Source organism: Botrytis sinoallii (assembly GCF_014898435.1).
Source record: "Botrytis sinoallii strain Bc 23 chromosome Unknown BSIN_005, whole genome shotgun sequence".
In the NCBI taxonomy this organism is placed as follows: Eukaryota; Fungi; Ascomycota; class Leotiomycetes; order Helotiales; family Sclerotiniaceae; genus Botrytis; species Botrytis sinoallii.
This window is the reverse complement of record NW_024066032.1, coordinates 2,127,130-2,144,473: the sequence shown is the minus strand read 5'-3', so window position 1 is coordinate 2,144,473 and position 17,344 is coordinate 2,127,130. Positions and strand designations below refer to the sequence as shown.

The 17,344-nt window shown below is 43.8% G+C and overlaps 7 protein-coding genes across 7 annotated transcripts; 3 read left to right on the top strand and 4 right to left on the bottom strand.

Moving 5' to 3' along the window:
- Window positions 1-975: 975 nt before the first annotated feature.
- EAF02_003772 (uncharacterized protein) lies at window positions 976-4,270 on the bottom strand. The gene is made up of 2 exons (XM_038899820.1): window positions 3,048-4,270; window positions 976-2,997 (listed from the first exon to the last, which is right to left on the bottom strand). Exons 1-2 carry the CDS (start codon window positions 3,882-3,884, stop codon window positions 1,153-1,155), a joined length of 2,682 nt encoding a protein of 893 aa, XP_038760747.1. The 5' UTR covers window positions 3,885-4,270; the 3' UTR covers window positions 976-1,152.
- Window positions 4,271-5,376: 1,106 nt separating this feature from the next.
- On the bottom strand, window positions 5,377-7,630 carry EAF02_003771 (uncharacterized protein; the record flags this gene model as incomplete). Its single annotated transcript, XM_038899819.1, has 2 exons — window positions 5,377-6,956; window positions 7,396-7,630. 2 exons carry the CDS (start codon window positions 7,628-7,630, stop codon window positions 5,377-5,379), a joined length of 1,815 nt encoding a protein of 604 aa, XP_038760746.1.
- Window positions 7,631-9,286: 1,656 nt separating this feature from the next.
- Window positions 9,287-10,444, bottom strand: EAF02_003770 (uncharacterized protein; the record flags this gene model as incomplete). Its single annotated transcript, XM_038899818.1, has 1 exon — window positions 9,287-10,444. One exon carries the CDS (start codon window positions 10,442-10,444, stop codon window positions 9,287-9,289), a length of 1,158 nt encoding a protein of 385 aa, XP_038760745.1.
- A 367-nt stretch (window positions 10,445-10,811) lies between these two features.
- Window positions 10,812-11,546, top strand: EAF02_003769 (uncharacterized protein; the record flags this gene model as incomplete). The annotated part of the gene is made up of 1 exon (XM_038899817.1): window positions 10,812-11,546. The coding sequence occupies one exon, from the start codon at window positions 10,812-10,814 to the stop codon at window positions 11,544-11,546; it is 735 nt and encodes a 244-aa protein (XP_038760744.1).
- A 483-nt stretch (window positions 11,547-12,029) lies between these two features.
- Window positions 12,030-12,680, bottom strand: EAF02_003768 (uncharacterized protein; the record flags this gene model as incomplete). The annotated part of the gene is made up of 2 exons (XM_038899816.1): window positions 12,030-12,466; window positions 12,521-12,680. 2 exons carry the CDS (start codon window positions 12,678-12,680, stop codon window positions 12,030-12,032), a joined length of 597 nt encoding a protein of 198 aa, XP_038760743.1.
- A 327-nt stretch (window positions 12,681-13,007) lies between these two features.
- EAF02_003767 (uncharacterized protein) lies at window positions 13,008-13,676 on the top strand (the record flags this gene model as incomplete). The annotated part of the gene is made up of 3 exons (XM_038899815.1): window positions 13,008-13,129; window positions 13,195-13,288; window positions 13,341-13,676. 3 exons carry the CDS (start codon window positions 13,008-13,010, stop codon window positions 13,674-13,676), a joined length of 552 nt encoding a protein of 183 aa, XP_038760742.1.
- A 1,202-nt stretch (window positions 13,677-14,878) lies between these two features.
- EAF02_003766 (uncharacterized protein) lies at window positions 14,879-16,848 on the top strand (the record flags this gene model as incomplete). The annotated part of the gene is made up of 3 exons (XM_038899814.1): window positions 14,879-15,031; window positions 15,090-15,625; window positions 15,840-16,848. The coding sequence occupies 3 exons, from the start codon at window positions 14,879-14,881 to the stop codon at window positions 16,846-16,848; spliced, it is 1,698 nt and encodes a 565-aa protein (XP_038760741.1).
- Window positions 16,849-17,344: the final 496 nt, after the last annotated feature.

The window sequence follows — 17,344 nt, the reverse complement described above, 5'->3', positions numbered from 1 at the left end:
CTCTTCATTACGAAGCACGAGTTTTTTTTGATAAAAGGCATACCCATTTCGCGTCTGATATCCATCTCGTATGGACAGTAGTCTAGACTCTCTACATCTCGCAAAACGCCTGCATGTGATTTATCAAGTACAGGTTTACAGCTCACCTGTACTTTACCACTGCTAAGAGAGCGCGTCACCATCATCATGTACGCCAACAATCTCACACTATCTCAATCTATCCTCCCCCCTTTCCTCTCCAAACCCACATCTCCCCAACCCCTAACCTCCAATCAACCCCCCATACCTCACCCTAAAAAACGCAATCACCAAACCCACCACACCCCCCAACACGAGCGGATTTCCCACCGCAACAATCATAATCACTTCCCGCAACGCCATTCTACAGCCTCCAAACCAGTATCCTTTCGTCGGTACACGTTCTTCCTTTTGTTTCCCCTCTCCTGGCGTTGTCATTCCCGTGATAGCTTTTGCTATCTGTGGCGATTTCTCGTGCGCGTCTTGGGTGTGGAATTCTAGTTCCAACGATGAAGATCCCCAGGGCGATTGATCATCAGCGCAGGGGTGAGAATGGTGATGGAGGGTATCGGTTGGCTTTTGGTGGAGGGGTGGGAGGGTGTAGGAGAAGAGATAGATGTGGAGGAGACAGGTGATGACAGCTAGGATCAGATAGAAGAGGAGATATTTCATTTTCGTTTTAATTTCTTCGACTTTCTTTGAGAAGGGTTTTTGGCTCGTCGGGTTCTTTGCTCGTTGCTTATTGGATCGGGTTATTGTTTTGGAGATGATTGGTATCTCAAGCTCAAGGGAATAAGTATAAATCTTGAAAGAGAAACCGTAAGAAATCGAATTGGCGCACAAGAACATGAAGTAGAATTGAGTACGGTAGTAACTTCCATTCCATACGGGAAAAGGAAAGAAGACACAGTGAGCGGATGCTTGATATCATATCAAGCAGTATGGATGATGGTGTATTCATAACGAATCTTTATTTCTACCGTATAAGCCATACATATGATCAAACATTATTTCATAATACCGCGCTATTGTTATACAAATCTGATACAAAACAAAAACTGCAGCGCTTGCATTCCCGTCCGGCCAAGAAAACTTTATCCAGTCATCTAACATCCGCATCTAAATATGCCCGCTCTATTTCCCCTCCATGCTTGTCATCAAACCACCAGCTTTGGTCTCAACAATCTTAAACGCGTCTTTGTTACCCAAGCCCCTCTCCGCTCTCTCGTAAGCCGCCTCACTCCTGTCACACAACGTATCTAAATCCTCTTCTGTCAAGATCTCATCATCTTCTTTACATGTGTATACCTCTCCATCCTTCAACAATAATGCTCTTAACGCGTCAGCACTCATTCCTTCTTTGGTATCCATTTTCTGTCCCATAGTTTTGAACCCTCCCTTTTTGATAACCAATTTCTCCAACCTACGTTTTGCATCGGCGCTCATGAGCAAATCCTCTTCAACAGTACCCTTGGTAGCGAGACGGAATACAACGACAGGTTTAGTTTGACCAATACGGTGAGCGCGGTCTTGAGCCTGGAGATCTTGTTGTGGATTCCAATCACTGTCAAAGAGAATAACAGTATCAGCACTTGCGAGATTGATTCCTTGTCCACCGGCTCTGGTGGAGAGAAGAAATAGTTTGAATTCTGGGTCTTCGTTGAATTCCTTAATTTGTTGACGTCGAAAGTCTTGTGCCACACTTCCATCAATCCGACAAACTTTCCAATTTCGCAATTCGCGAGCGTAATCTTCAAGAATATCAAGTTGAGTTTTGAACTGTGAAAATATAAGAACCTTGTGACCGCGCGAGAATAGTGATGGAAGTAATCGATCGAGAAGTAACATCTTCCCAGAAGAAGTCACCAGAGTTTCGTTGAATGGAATACCTGAGTCCGCGGACCAAGGATTGTAGAAATTCAAAGGAGAATTGCAGACCAATCTCATTTGCATAACAGGATTGCCTAGCTTCTTACTAGAGATTTCCTTTTTCGCAAGCTCTAGAATTTTTGCTGTTTCATCTTCGATTTGATTCTTGTTCTTGAGTTCTGCCTCTTCTTTCTCAGCATATTCTGCTGCAAGTTTCGTTTCAAACTCGTCGTCACTAAGGTCATCCTCCCCAGATGCATCAGCTTCTTCGTAAACTCTTCGACTCCGTGAGCTCCGGCTACGAACACTAACAGCTGGTGATGCAGTTCGGCTAGATTTTGTGGATTTATTAGCTGGTAATTGAAGGGAGTCTTCAACTTGCTTCCGTTTTCTACCAGGTTTTCCCTTCTCGATAGAGGGTTGTGGTGAAGGGACAGCGTTTTGACTCTTAGGTGGTCTACCTGGCTTTCTCTTCCCCATCATTTGTTGAAATGCATTCTTTGGAGCCGGTGTAGATTCTGAAGTAACATTTATGTTCTTATTTCGGATTGCCAATGGTTTCTCGTCTTCGCTATCAGAATCTTCAGGATTTAGTTCAACCTCAACCGCAGCCTCAGCTGCCTTGCTCGAGTCTTTCTTGACAGCCTTGCCCCCCGTCAGTCTTTCTACAACCTTCTCTTCCAAATACTTGCGAAGATCAGCTGTCTTATCACCAATCTTGTTGTACAATTCCATCTGTTCCTTTGTCATTGGTGCATAAAGCACATATTCTCGCTTCTTCGGAAGCATGTGCTCGACATCAGCCTTTACTCGTCGTAACAACAGTGGCTGAAGAATCAAGTGCATCTTTTTGACTAGGTCTTGCTTCATTTGATCTGCAATAAAGTCTTCGGTACCTTCTTCGTCCTGTAAATCACTAAAGTCGAACCAACTCTCGAACATTTCCCATTGTGTGAAAATTGTAGGCAGGAGAAAATTTAGTAATGACCAAAGCTCTTTGAGATTATTTTGCAGTGGTGTTCCAGTGATCAAAAGACGAGTAGCAGATGTAAAGGTCCTCAGAGTTTGAAACAATTTTGACTCTGAATTCTTCATTCGGTGACCTTCATCCTATGCCTCATGTCAGCTATTGGAGACGCAACCACGAATATAAGACTTACAATGATAATGAATTCCCAACTAATTTTGGAGAGATCGGCGTGATCGCGAAGAACAATTTCTGGACTCGTACAGACAACGGGAAACTTTTCATCGGGGCGGCCACCTTTGATGTGCCTCATCATTTGCGTACGAAGGAGCTCCTTTCTTTGTGTTGGCGTACCATGGTATAAGAGGACCGGTACATCAGGGGTCCATTTCTGGAATTCCTCAATCCAGTTCGAGAGTGTACTCAACGGCGCAATTATAAGATGTGGACCCAAATAACTTTCCTTCTCTCTCAATAATGCAATAAGCGAAATCGTCTGAATTGTCTTTCCCAAGCCCATTTCATCTGCTAAAATTCCAGACATGCCTTGTATACAAATCTCATACATCCAGGTCAAGCCCTCTAGTTGATATTCTCGCATTGTGCCACCCACCATACACTTAGGCTGTTCTGCCATTGTCAAATTATGTTCCCCCAATGCCTTCCCATCCATTCCGCTTCCCACGCGCCCCAACACCCTTGTCTTTCCTACTAGCACTTCTCCAAATGCCGCACTCTTACTCAACAATTCGTCCAATTGTCTAGCTTTGGCTTCTCGCTCCCCCTTTGACTCATTGTGTGCTGCTCTCTTTCTAGCAATCGCTTTGCGTCTTCTTTCTTCTGCCTTTGAGTTTGCGATTCGAGCTTTCTCTTCTTCTTCGAATATTTTCTTTTCTTCTTCGGTGGCAAAATTGGGCTCGAACTCGGGAAATTCTTCTGGTTCGGATTCCTCCGGAGGGGAAGATGGAGCACTGGTACGTGGTTTGGATAGAGGTGTTTGAGAACGACTCATACTGGGCGTAGAACTCATTGTCGGAGGGAAAACGAAAGTACTCGTATTGTAGTTGTTTAGGTATCGGTGGAGAGATTCTATTAGGGCTCTCAAGCTCCAATCCAAATTTGCTCAATCGGCAGTAATGATTGAGTAAGTGACAGTTATACTCTCTGGTGCTCGCTCGAACCCCGAGACACGATAATTCTTTGCAAAATACTTAAATTGTTTCAATATACCTCACTAATATTCAGAGTAAAACTCGTGTCGACAAACCTATCGATTCACTAGCCCAGATACCACAAATGTCGAGCAATGTTTCGCGGCAGTCAATGGCTAATAGATATAGTCTGAAGGGAAAAGATTGAATCAGTAATTGAATATTTCCGTGCGCAAATACCAAAGATTGTGAGAGGGTTGCGAATGGCATGCATGAGACGCGTAAATTGATTTTTACGCGACGTGAAGTCATGTCGTCACTGATTGACGGGGACAAGCGTGATTCAATTAGTAATCAAATTCCAGTCTCGCCCGGTGAGCATCTTTCTCTATTTACTGAAGGTTTCTACCTGGGCAGGCTTTGAATTTTCATCCATGAGAATACCTGTCATCTTAAATTAAGACGTCCCCCCCTTTCTCAACATTTACATTCATATAATAAGGAGACTAAGGGAATGGTGATCGAAACGAAGTTTTCTTAGTTGAAAAATAAAAAGAAATATCGAGCTGGATTATCCTAGTGACCCTGCGTATGGGGTCATTTTGGGCGATATATGTCGATTGGGAATTGAATGGCATGGCTACCTATTCACAATTAAGAATCTAGTCATAAATCGACAGCAAAAGTCACAACTTCAACGTGAATCGACATTCACAATCACATGTTTATTCACTGTCAACACATTATAAATATGCTACAACATCATACTGCTAATCTATTGAATATTCTTAAGACTTCAGATCCATGCATGTTGTCCATCCCTTTCTGGGAAGAAATAGACCACGGGGTATTAAACACCAAAAAATTATGTAAAAGGTCTCGCAAGTCCAGTCACAAATCCGGGATGTGAAAAGGAAGAAAGAAAGTAATCCATCGTAAAATCCATCGTGTTAAACAGGCGGCCCAGATACATTTTTACCATCGATATATGCTTTACTACCAGCTTCTCCCATAACATCTTCTATCTCAGTAGAACTGAGTACTCTTTCTATGTATAACTCTTGCTATGTATCATGGTCGTCCTCCCAGGCTACTTTCGTCGAAATGAATGTGTGGTGTGTGATTTTAAGTGTAGGTCATGCAAGGAAATGTTGATTCGATTCGAAAAGTCAGGCTGAAATGGAAAGCTGGTTTGGTGAATCCGAGAAAGAAATGCCAGGCTGGGAACTGAAAGTGACAGTTAAGGGGCGAAAACGGATTTGGGTGTGATAAAGCAGAAAACTGGCGCAAGTTCTAGGAAGAACTCTCAAGCGCAACTGTTCACTTCTTCAACATTTTGATCGAATTATTTTTCGACAGTCGGCAAAACAATTAGAGTGCAGCATAACGCCTGGCACAGGTCGTAGCATCATATATAGCTCGCCCGTTGTGAAGCTCCATGTTCAACAGATGTGCAACATTACTCCATTTTTCAGCATCGACCTGCTTGACGATGTCGACCAATTTGTTTTCAGCCTCAACAGTCCAACCAGCTTTGTTATTTGACTTTCCATGGGCTGCTGCACCTTTAGCCTTCTTGCGTTCGCTCAAAGGAACGAATTTCAGACCCTGAGTGGCGAAGAGAATAGGTGCAGTGCGGTTGTAGCGTCCGTTGACACCACAAACACTAAGATCTGGTTTCTTTCCCTGTTTCTCGCGCTCTGAATTGAGATGCTCAGCAATTTCAGCAAAGGGCATGCCCTGGTTCTCTTTCATGTTGACAATTGCAATATTTTCAGGATCATTGGCTCCATAACTTCTCTTGCCAATCTTTCCTCCCGGTGGAGGACGCTTGAGACCTCTCTTCTTGAAGTGGGCGTCCGAGACTGTCTCCTGGTCAACCAATACAGGCTGCTGATTGACACCCCATGGCATAACGGCTCCAGAGTATCTTGATGGTGCCAAATTTTCACCCGGGTTATTAAAAAAGATACCAGGTCTGCCTTCCTTACTACGTCGGAGTACGGCCGGGTGGGCCCGACTGGCACCATTCGATCCTGTAACGTTTGTGATTGCTCGTAAATTTGATGGATATGCAACACCAGCACGGCGCTTCTCGACACGATTTGAGCGGCGGGAGCCAGGCTCGGAAACGAACATATGCTCGTCGTTGTCTTCATCGTATTCCTCATCCTCAGCCATGGGCATATCGTATTCGGGGCTATAATGAGAGCTTTCATCTTGATGCATAGGCTGCTCATAGAACTCATCACCAGCCATGTCACTATCCTGACAGTCGGAGCTCTCAAAAGCAGCATCTTCATTATCACTGACGTTGGCGAATGGGCGATCACCTCGTCTCAAACTTTGCTTGACAACTCGACCCTTGACAACAGGAGCAACGGGAACAATGGGAAAGTGAGGCCCTGGAAGGCCCGATGTAAGTGCTACTCTCTGGAACTGTTGAGAAGTGACCCAATTATTTTGACGGCTTTCATCCATAGTGTCGAAGTCATCATCGCTATCAATACTTGACTGGGACCGACCCTGGACCTGGCGATTATTCCTGCTACTAAGCTGTTTATTTGAACGTCGAGGGGCAGCACGACGAACATCCTGACCCGTAGAAGGACTATCAAAGTTATTGAGATTTCCTTGCGCCTGGTGGATCATCTCATGAGTTTGCATTGGGTTGAGCTCTCTGCTGTCACCATTTTCCTCAAATGGGTGGGAATAGCGACGGGTATCTCTCCTACCATGATTCAGAAGGCTATCATGGCCCTCACAACCATTATCATTGTGTTGTTGGAACTGGCTCTTGAGACGACGAACACCCCCATCACCAAGTCCAGATTGATTTGCATTTCGACGAGTCTTCGGGCCTGCAGATGAACCCTGGGGATCGGGAATATGAAGTTGTTGAGATTGAGCATTTGCAACACCATTTGTAGCTTTGCTAATGTTTATATATGCTATGTAAAATTGTTAGCAACGAATACTGGAATTTTCCTAATACTGCCGAATTCATGAAATAGAAAAATAGTGAATGGTTTGATGACAAGGTTGTTGTACACTCTGTCACAAACGATGGCTGATTTGAACATTGTTGATAATGCAGCTCAGCCAGTGGTAAAAAACAGCAACAACCTCCACCTGTAGCGTATTTCTTGTGACAATGAGATTCCCAGATGAAAGAGTAGTGAAAACAATTAATGCTTCACACCATATGAGATGAAGTAAGAGATGCACAATGACAGGGTCAAGAGGATATCCGAAGATAATTATGATTATACGAGTTGACAACTTGGACAAACTGGTCATAGTGTGCACATATGAATGCAAGTCGAGGGAAGATAAGAAGATATGTAATAAAGCCGGAAGAATCATTAAACCAGAACAAGTGAAACTTACCATTTTGATAATGACCGTTGGGATCAAAGCCACCACCTGTATGCTCTTCTAATGCCGCTGCACTGTGATCTTGCTCCATGGCGATGATATATGGATCGATAGTGGATTTTTCTTGAGAGGCTTTGTTGTCAGAGGAAGATTGAGTAGTGGTAAGTGGGGTTTGCGACTCGGTGATTATAGGAGAAGGTGCATGTTCTGAAGGAGAATCAGTTTGACGATGGTTTGTTTCAGTCATTTTGATTATCTGTTTAGGTTCTTAGTATTCAGTTCAGATAGGAAAAATTGTTGTTGAAATAAAAAGACAGTGTGATTTGAAGTGGGCTTTTGGAAAGAATCCAAATTCCCGAGTTGTTGTGATTGTTGTTGTTGATTTATTGTTGATCTCAAGTGGTTGTTCTCGTGGGGAGAACTCTTAAGTAGACAGCCTTGAGCAGCCAAACCATGCTAATCAACCATTCACCCTAATTCTTCGATAACAAAATATTCAACAAGAAGCATATGGTGGAATCGAAGATAAGACTCCACCGACGAAAATTCACTGAAGGGCGGGGTTAACCAAAAGCTTCAATCAGATGTGCTTGCAGAAGAGGGGTTGATAGTACGGCTCTGAACCTGAGAAATTATTGAGATGCTTTCATTAATATCAAATGGTATAAACTGCCTTGTAATAAAACAAGCTCGAATAATTCAGATCTTGAAACTGTGCTCAAGGGACATCTTCAACAAAAAATCTTAAGTTCTAAACATCGCACTGAGAAACAAATGAAAGAGCCAAGCAGACGAAAGGCTCCGAAATTTTCGTACAAAGAGTCGAAGATTTCTTAGATGTACCAGAGATTGACATACCTTTGATGGATTAGAAGATATGGGATACTTTGCTCCGGGTAACAAGAATCTAACACGCCAACGTCTCATTTCGTATTCCACAGGGTCATAAATCCCACCGCGTGAACTATTAGACAAACTGGAGGAGCTTTGCTGTGACCACAGCAGAGCATATCGGGATCTGTTGACAGTTTTGAAGAGTGTTAAGCCTAATATAATGCTAGGTTAGTTGCGTTTCACCACAAGATATTACTTTTTGTACATACCCAAATGAAGTACTGTGGTTGTGACAGTCAAAGGAAGAAAATACGATGCGCTGCAACTATCGATAGCTTGCGATTTGTAGATGGCGATTGTGTTGCGTTCAAATTCTGTATTGAAACTATTTCTTTCAACTTAGGCATACATAAATGGCTAGTCCAATATCTACATTTCGTCTGAAAGATGATACATGACCCATACAGTTCTGCACCTTTGGCAGATCATTCACTTCTAGCTGCGAATAGAGCACTTATTCAATAAAGAACGATGGCAAAGACTCTGTAGAATTCTCAAGCAGATCAAGGCGCATGGGCAGTGAGCAAGGAGTTTTCGCTGGGGTAATTTAGTTTCTTTGAATGTGTGCTATCATACAGAGTGTGGATCGGACTCACGTCGTTAAATTGAATTGATCTAACGTCAATATATCATTGTGCCGAAGAAATGCTATTTCCCGTCGCGAGGATCCTGGAGAATGTTGAAAGAATTCCCGGTTATATCTAGGTACACAAGTTACGAATAATTGGCTTGGGAAGATGACCGGTATTTGTAAAAAAACGGAATGGTTAGATCTAGTCTGTTGGCCGTTAGTATAAAAGAGAGCATGCAATACCAGCAACAAAGAGTAATATATATAGAATCTTAGCTTTGTAATGTATACAAGGGCGTTTGCCTTCAACTTCACGTTGAGATGTATGCTATCCACCATTCTAGACTTGTTCCCAATCAGGAATTCAGAGTCCATTGTTTGCTGATATTTTATTACAATATTGTGATTGTGTAAAATGTGTGAATAATCTGACTACTGTCAAACAGACACAAAACGCTTCCAATTCTCTGCCAATCTAGTTATACCATCTTCGAGGTCCCAACCTTTAATCTCGCAGATCTTTCGACACATATCCTCCAACAGATTATCCATTTTTTCGCCAGCAATATGGAGATCACTTTCAACAAGGACACGATCATCAGGCACAGCTTTAATGACTTCAATTGCTTTAGCACTAGCTGGTGAGGACATGTTTATGGCTGCTGAAAATGAAAAGAATATCTCAGCTGGGACTGAAGGATGGAAATATTGCTTGAGAGTGTCCGGTGGTCCAGAATATGAATGGAGACAGATACGCGGAGGGAATGGTTTTTCTGACTCATTTTTCAATTCATCTTTCTCATCATCTGTATCATCCAAGGCGGGTGCTACTCCAGCAATTCTTTTCTTCTCTCGTTTGCTGAGGATTTGTCGTTCATGACCCTTCCAAGTCTCTTGTAAGGTGTCAAACAGGACGCCGTGCGCTTGTACTCCATGAACGGACACTGATCTCTGCATTTCACCTGCAAGCTTCAATTGGGCTTTGAGTATCACCTTTTGATGGCTCATTTGAACTCGATACGGCGTAAGACGTCGCCCTTCTCTTCCACCGGGTGTGAGGCCTGCATCTTTAGAGTTTTCAACATCTCCGGACCACTCGCTCGGTAAACGAAATTGCTTGTCTAGTCCAATTTCTCCTACAAGTGCCAGCGGATACTGCAGAAGATACTCTTTAGTTTGACGCAGAAATTGCGTAAGGGGGCGAGGAGATGGTAATGATAACAGAAACTTTTTGTCGGCGGGGCTCGGCGTCAGAACTTTTCCGTAATGGTCGATTTTGAAAGCTTCGGTACTGAACAGAGAGTAATCGAGTGATTCTTTGGTATCGTCGAATATTTGATACGAGAACCAGGGATGCCATCCGAAACAAGGAACCATGCATTCTGTATTTGGATGGTCTTTTGCTTGCAGCTTTTTTAAACCATAACTATCAGCAACTTGAGCAACAAGCGCTTGGTCTTGTGCTCTGGTAGCCATCACTGTTAGAATTCTTGCTTTCATCAAAGGCATCGATTCAATAGAATCCATGGTATCTGTTGGATGACAATGTGCATCATAAACACCAATATGCCAAGGGAACTCGGTATTTTTCGCCATTCTAACTGATCCAGTTAGGGTCGATATTATATAGGGGGAGATATGAGACAACAGTCTCTAATTTTTCTATGGATTTATACCTTGTGGAGAGACGTCTGAATGAATTATTAAGTGAGGTCAAAACACACAAGTAGATCTTCAACTCCAGACGTCACCTAGCAGAGTGAGTGCGGCCGCATTACCGCACAGACTCCGCAAGCATATCACCCCACCACATATTTCACATGCAAATCATACCAAACCGAGCCAAACAAAGCGCTACTTGATATCTATCCCATCATCATGGACACATTCAATTTGCAAACAAACTCCGTATCAATTGCTTTCGCTGGATATGTCTTGAAATTTTGACCAATTGGCTGAAATCATGAAGCTATTTAGCGCTTTTTACGCCGTCATTTTACCTTTCCTCTTCTTCTTCACATTTCCAATCGCAGTGTTCGCGACTATCACTACAACTTTTGCTTTCTGTGTCCTCTGCTTTCGAGTCGTGATTGTATACATTGAACTCGCCCTCGCAGTCATTCCATACTATATCTGTGGGCCCAAAGCTGAAATCAAAATTGCACATTCCAAAAGAGCAATTTACAACCCTCCAAATTCACCTATTCGTCACAAGAAACGGAGGAGCAGCGCTAGCAGCAGTCAATCGGCTACTGGTTCAATCACGCCAGTACCAGATCATATCTTAAAGGGCTCGGCATCAATGCTTGGATTGGGCCAAAGTGTTGGACCTTCCAGAGATTTCGAAGGTGTAGGTGGATGGCGTCTGGGCGACAGCGGATCTGATGATGATGCGCTGTGGACGAATATGAATTCTAGGCTAGAGCTCCCCGCAAATCACGGAAGGAGACATCATAAGCGATCCTTGACATCCGGCAGTCTCCCCTCAGAAGAGCTGAGAAGCCGAAGCCCAGAGACGACAATGAATTCATCAAAGGCTAGAACACCGCCCTCTATTGGGTTGGGGTTGGGAGGGGAGAACTATTTTCCAACAATGACTCAAAGTCCGAGAACCAAGAAAAGGACATCTTTTGGGTCCGTGTCTGGATCATTAGCCAGCTCTAAGGCTAGCTCCGTTGTCAATATGAAGCAGATATGAGCTATTACTGGGTTGGCTTACCACGAATTATGGCGGGAACGGTACACAGCACGTATCTTCGGCGTTTCTGGAAAGGAATTGAGGACATTAAATAGGCCAGGCTACAGCTCAATAATGGAGATTTTCGGAATTCAGATATAAATTACCGTTTATCTGTTTAGACGGCAAGCTTTGAGGAGTGATACCTTCTTGGATGGACATTGAAAGCTTTTGGATCCAACGTTTGGGATGTCTTTTTGATTTTGGGTCAAGGTACAAGAAAGTCTTTGAACTTTGCGGCACACGTTTGGTATAGTGTTTATACATCTGGATTATTGTTCGTAAATTTCATACAACTCTTCATCTGCTGATCGTGGCATCAGCCATATCTCATTTGCAAGTCAATGCAATACCCAATGATCCTAGCACCAGAACTCCAAACCGACTCCAGAAACCTTTTCAAATCATAAACTTCATCACTCAACCAATCCATCCGTCTTATCTCTACAAAGTCTGCCAAAAGTAATTCGCGTAGAAAAACTTCGAGAATTTAGCATCCATGTTCACCACATGTACATCCCCTTTCTTCCCATTTCGGATAATAGCCTTGGAGTATTCTCCACTCTCTCTGTCTCTTTCAATATCAATCCCTAGCCCTCTATAGACCTTTAATTTGAGACTAATCTCATCGTCCACCTGGCCTCTCTTTACGTTCTCTCCTCCTTCCATACCTTGTTGTTCCAATTCTTGCAAGCGGGCCTGAAGATCCGCAAGTTGTGACGAGAGGCGTTCGGATTCTATCTCTAGGTCACTAGCTGCTTTCGCAATACGAAACTTTTGTGTATCTAAAGTAGCTATTTCGGAAGCGTGTGCAGTTGGGGAATGGGCGGAAACAGTCTCGAGATGATTGTTATTGAGAATATTTAAGTTTCTGGATAGTTCTACATATTGTTAGTATACCATTGTGATTCTCGATATCATGATTGGTCACTTACTTTTCAATGCACCCTCTGCTTCCCGTACTCTGAGATCTCGAGCTTGTTGTAAAGTTGATAAAGATTCATTGATGCGCGCAACAGCAGATTTATCAGGAACAATATTAAAATTGCCAATTGTATGACGGATGAGAGTCGCAGGATCTTCGTCGAGAAGCATATTGTAAATTACTTGAAGAGCAAGTGTGGATGTCGTTGTTGTATATTTGTGATTTTGTTGTAGTGAAGCAAAGAGTTGAGGTTTCGATGTAAACAAACAGGGCCCGCTTCTGACAACTAAAAAAGGTTGCAAAGGCAACCTAAAAATCCCATGCGGCCGCACCACATGACGCTATAGCTACTGGGTACTCCATCCAACCTTAGAGCATCTTTAACCATTTCAAGTAAACAATTTCATATCGCAACTTCCATATTCCTTTTTTGAAGAATACTGAATTTGAGACGAAAGTTTTGAAGATGAGTGGCGGACTTCCATGTAAGTATAAATATGGCTACCGAAATATTGGATACCCAGCTCCATACTCGTTTCACAGCATTTCTTTACGCATTTCGCCTGGAATCAGTGATGCTAACAAGACTGTCTATACCAGATGCCGCGGATGCTGAAAGGTTAGTTTTTCTCAAAGGGACAACGGTGGAAAAGCTATGGAAAACCAAGTCTAATAAACTGTCAGCCCGTTGAAGCCTGCAGAACTCCAAGTTCTAAGAGCGCAATATGAGAAAGAGGGCGAACATGTTGGCGTGCAGACACAGTTCAACTACGCATGGGTTTGTTCATCCTGCATTTTTGGTTTCTCTGGCCAGTCGCTAACTGAATCAGGGATTGATCAAGTCAAATTCTCGACATGAACAACAAGAGGGAGTTCGTCTCCTCTCCGACATATTTCGCATATCCCCTGAGCGAAGAAGGGAATGCCTCTACTACCTCGCCCTTGGCAACTACAAACTAGGAAACTACTCTGAAGCACGACGATATAATGATTTATTAATGGAAAAGGAACCGGAGAATTTACAGGCAAGCAGTCTGAAGGGGTTGATCGACGATAAAGTTGCGAAAGAGGGCTTAATAGGTGTTGCGATTCTCAGTGGCGTTGCTATTGCTGCTGGAGTTGTGGGCTCGATGTTATTCAGAGGTGTGAGTAGAAATAATAGATAATTGGCGGGTTGAATTCTTCAAAGGCTCGGATGAACAGAATGAAAGTGTGTATACATGATTTGGGGGGCTTTTTTGATATACCATTGGGTGCGGAAGTGCGGTTTTGCATGATGAGAACAACTTCACTATTCAACATTTCAATCTTTCAATCTTTCAATCTTTCAATCTTTCAAAATGTGACTTGAAACGAGTAGATCTATATCCATACGTTGCATTTGATGTATGTGATTCATCACAGTCTCAGTTTTGACCCCGCCCTTGATCTAGAATTCACCTTTTCTTTCAGCTTGGGGAATTGTTGGAATGCGTAAGAATGTGATCGGTTGAGCGTGGTTATGTTTGACTCTCGTCCTTCCTTTCCTGCAAGCAAATCCCAATAGACATGATTGTGCGACGACTGAAGATTTGAAGCACAATCCATCTTCTAAGCTTATCCAATGTCACACTTGTAAATAACATACTGTGTGAAGGTACTTTGTAGTACTTATTAATCTGGAGAATGGATGGATTGTTCGTTCTCAAAGGACCCAGCATAGCCTTGCCACCATCCACTCACAATCTGAACCCCCTGTCACATTTGATAGAACCATAGAATCGAATACTTTGCGTCACTGACCCATCCATCCCATCTCAAATGCGTAGAACACCAGAACCACCAACTTCTCTTACTCATACTCTCACTCTCACATCAACAACAATCTCCAAGAAACTTCAAATCAGTTTCCCTTCTTCACCTTCTTCACCTTCTATTTAAAATCTCCCATTGCATGGTGAATTATTATAACGACTTTCAATAATCAAATAATACTACTTTCAAACTTCGTCTTTCTTCTTTCTTCCCCGCCTAACCACATAAATTTCCGATTATCAATCTTCGTAAAGACGATCACAACGAGGCAGTTTTCCGAACTACAGTGTGCAATCTTACGCCACAATAATATCTGTGGGTTGATTGCGCCTTGTGCTGTTGACACACATTTCAGAGCAATCACATACACCACACCGACTACGATATCCTCAACCCCCCCTGTCCGTAGGGGATATAGGTTAACGAGCTTCCCCGCTCTCATTGTAAGATAGCGAGAGATCGAAGCAAGCACGCCAAATCAACCACTCTGGCTTTACGAGCGCTGCGCACGACAGGCCTGGCATTATCTCTCGGTTTGACTGCCCTTGGGGCATACCAAACGTTCAGAGAAGCCATGGCTGACCCACGAAATGCAACTGGTGGTGGTAGACATTTGGATGCTACGGGAGAAAGGGAAGTGGTTTACTGCCATCAATGCGAGAATGAATGGTATCAGGATGAACATGGCTTGGTATGTCCAGCGTGTGAGGGAGAAATTATTGAAATAGTAAGTCTACAACTTTCAGCAGCTCTTCGTTCGATGTCATTTCTGATCATTTCATTAGGTCGATCCAAATAGCGACCCTCGTAGTGGCATGGGTAATGCTCCAGAAAATGCACCATTGCGCGATCTTGATAATCATAATCCTTGGGCCGATGATTCAGATCCGGAAGAAGCGGATATTGAAGAACACATTACGCATGGTCCAAATGGCTCTATTTTAATTTCGCAAACAATAAGAACCTCCGGACCAGGCCCATTTGAAGCCAACAGAATCATCAATCGCCGAAGGCGGGCCGCAGGTGGTGATGGAGGTGACGATGATACAATGCGAGATTTTCAAAGCATGTTAGGAAATCTATTGGGTCCGAATTTGAGAGAAGCTCGCACCGGTCGATCGGGTCATGATGACTTATTCCCACGCGCCGGAGAATTTCATACGGGTGGTGGTGGAGTCGGTACCGGAATAGGTGCTCGTCAAGGACCTCGTATTGTTGGTGGTCGATACACATTTGAAGGAACGCTCGAAAATGGTCGATTAAGGCCAAGAGATGCAAATGGTCCCCAGGGTCAAGGAGCACCTGTTGAGGATTTGTCTACGTATGCACCCCTTAATTCTCATTTTGTCAATATTCGTGAGCCGGCGCGCCGACGCAGAGCTGATGCACTTCCTGTTCCCAATCTTATGGGCATGTTTCAAGCCATACAAACGCTGAATCCCAGTACTTTTCCTGACATTCGTTCTGTTCTCACAGCTCAGTACCATTTTCCTTTCTGCATTAATTTGAAGATCGTTTGCTGACCAAAGTATTAGACTTATCTCTCATTTATTCTCTCAAATAGGCGCCGGGCCTGGTGGAGCAGCAGCAGGTGAAGATGGCGAGGCTCGTCGTTCTGGTATGCCTCCTCCTGGAGCTATGGGCTTGCCAGCTCTTCTTCAATCACTTTTCAATCATCCAAATGCAGTACATGGTGATGCTGTGTATTCGCAAGAGGCATTTGATCAGATTATGTCACAATTGATGGAACAGCATCAACAATCCAATGCACCCGGCCCTGCCCCTGCCGACGCCATCTCTTCCCTTCCAAAGAAGGCCCTCGACGAAAAGATGCTTGGCCCCGAAGGCAAAGGCGAATGTAGCGTTTGTATGGATGATGTTTTTATTAGTACTGAAGTTGTCGTGCTTCCTTGCTCCCACTGGTTCCATGAGTCCTGCGCCAATGCCTGGCTCAGCGCACATAATACCTGCCCTATTTGCCGCAAAGGTATCGGAGCTAATGAAGCATCCGCCTCGTCTGCTAGCAATGCCAGAGGATCGAGCAATTCTCCAACTTCGCAATCTCCCACCTCTCCAACTAGCCGTCGTGCTCGTCTTTCTCGTTTCAATTCGGAACAAAATGACTGGATGGCCCGAAATGAGGCTCGATTGGAATCTATCCGAAACGGGCGCTTCATGCCTCCTTCCGGCCCTTCCGCTTCCCAAAGAAGAGAGACAGAAAGACAAGCCGAGAGAATGACGGAAGATGCAATGGCGGGTAATTTCTTCATTAGTCCTACCGCTCAAAGCGAAAATATGCCGGGTTATTTTCCAAGTGATAGTGCACCGACACCTCCCGCTTTTGGTAGAAGAGACTCTGGTATGAGTGCGGGTGCAAACGATCAGAGGAGAGGATTTGGAAGCCCAACGTCGAGCTTTCCAGAGGATAGACCGAGGAGTCAGAGAAGTGGGAGTGATGGTTCGACTAGAGGTGAGGGGGCTGGAAATGGAGGATTGAGTGGATGGTTTAGAGATCGTTGGGGTACTGGTAGGAGGCAGGAATAGATGGGGGTGTGTGCATTATTGAAGGGACGAGTTTGAACTTTTTCAAATCGAAAGGATGGATTATGATGGATGGATGGATGGATGGATGGATGGATGGATGCTTTGGTGGAGGAAACCAAAGAAGATTGATGGTAGTGTCGTAAAAGTCTACAAAACAATTTTCCGGCAGTCCAAGACGCATCTATTCATCACTTACGTTATTACGATGCGCTACGGTACGGTACGATACGATGCGAGATGATATACACGGGGTTTGAGAGGAAGGAAGTGGGCATGGGGTTGAATCGATTTTGTTTCTTAAAATGTTCTTTCTTTAGCAGAGCCGAGCTGGACAGATAACACTCGGCGTTGTTTTTTTCCCCCCCAAGGAAGTGCCCTCTTCTCTGGAACTTTCTTTGGAAGGAGAGATGAATGGGTTGGAGCAAGAAAATGGAGAGGGGAGAAGATGCTGGAATGGTGGATTGGTGGAATGCTGGAATAGCGTAACGCTAAACAG

Bases quoted from the DNA above. Each gene is read 5' to 3' on its own strand.
- EAF02_003772 (XM_038899820.1), bottom strand. From the start codon at position 3,884: ATGAGTTCTACGCCCAGTATGAGTCGTTCTCAAACACCTCTATCCAAA. The intron at 2,998-3,047 runs GTAAGTCTTATA...CATGAGGCATAG, and splicing joins GTTGGGAATTCATTATCATT to GATGAAGGTCACCGAATGAA.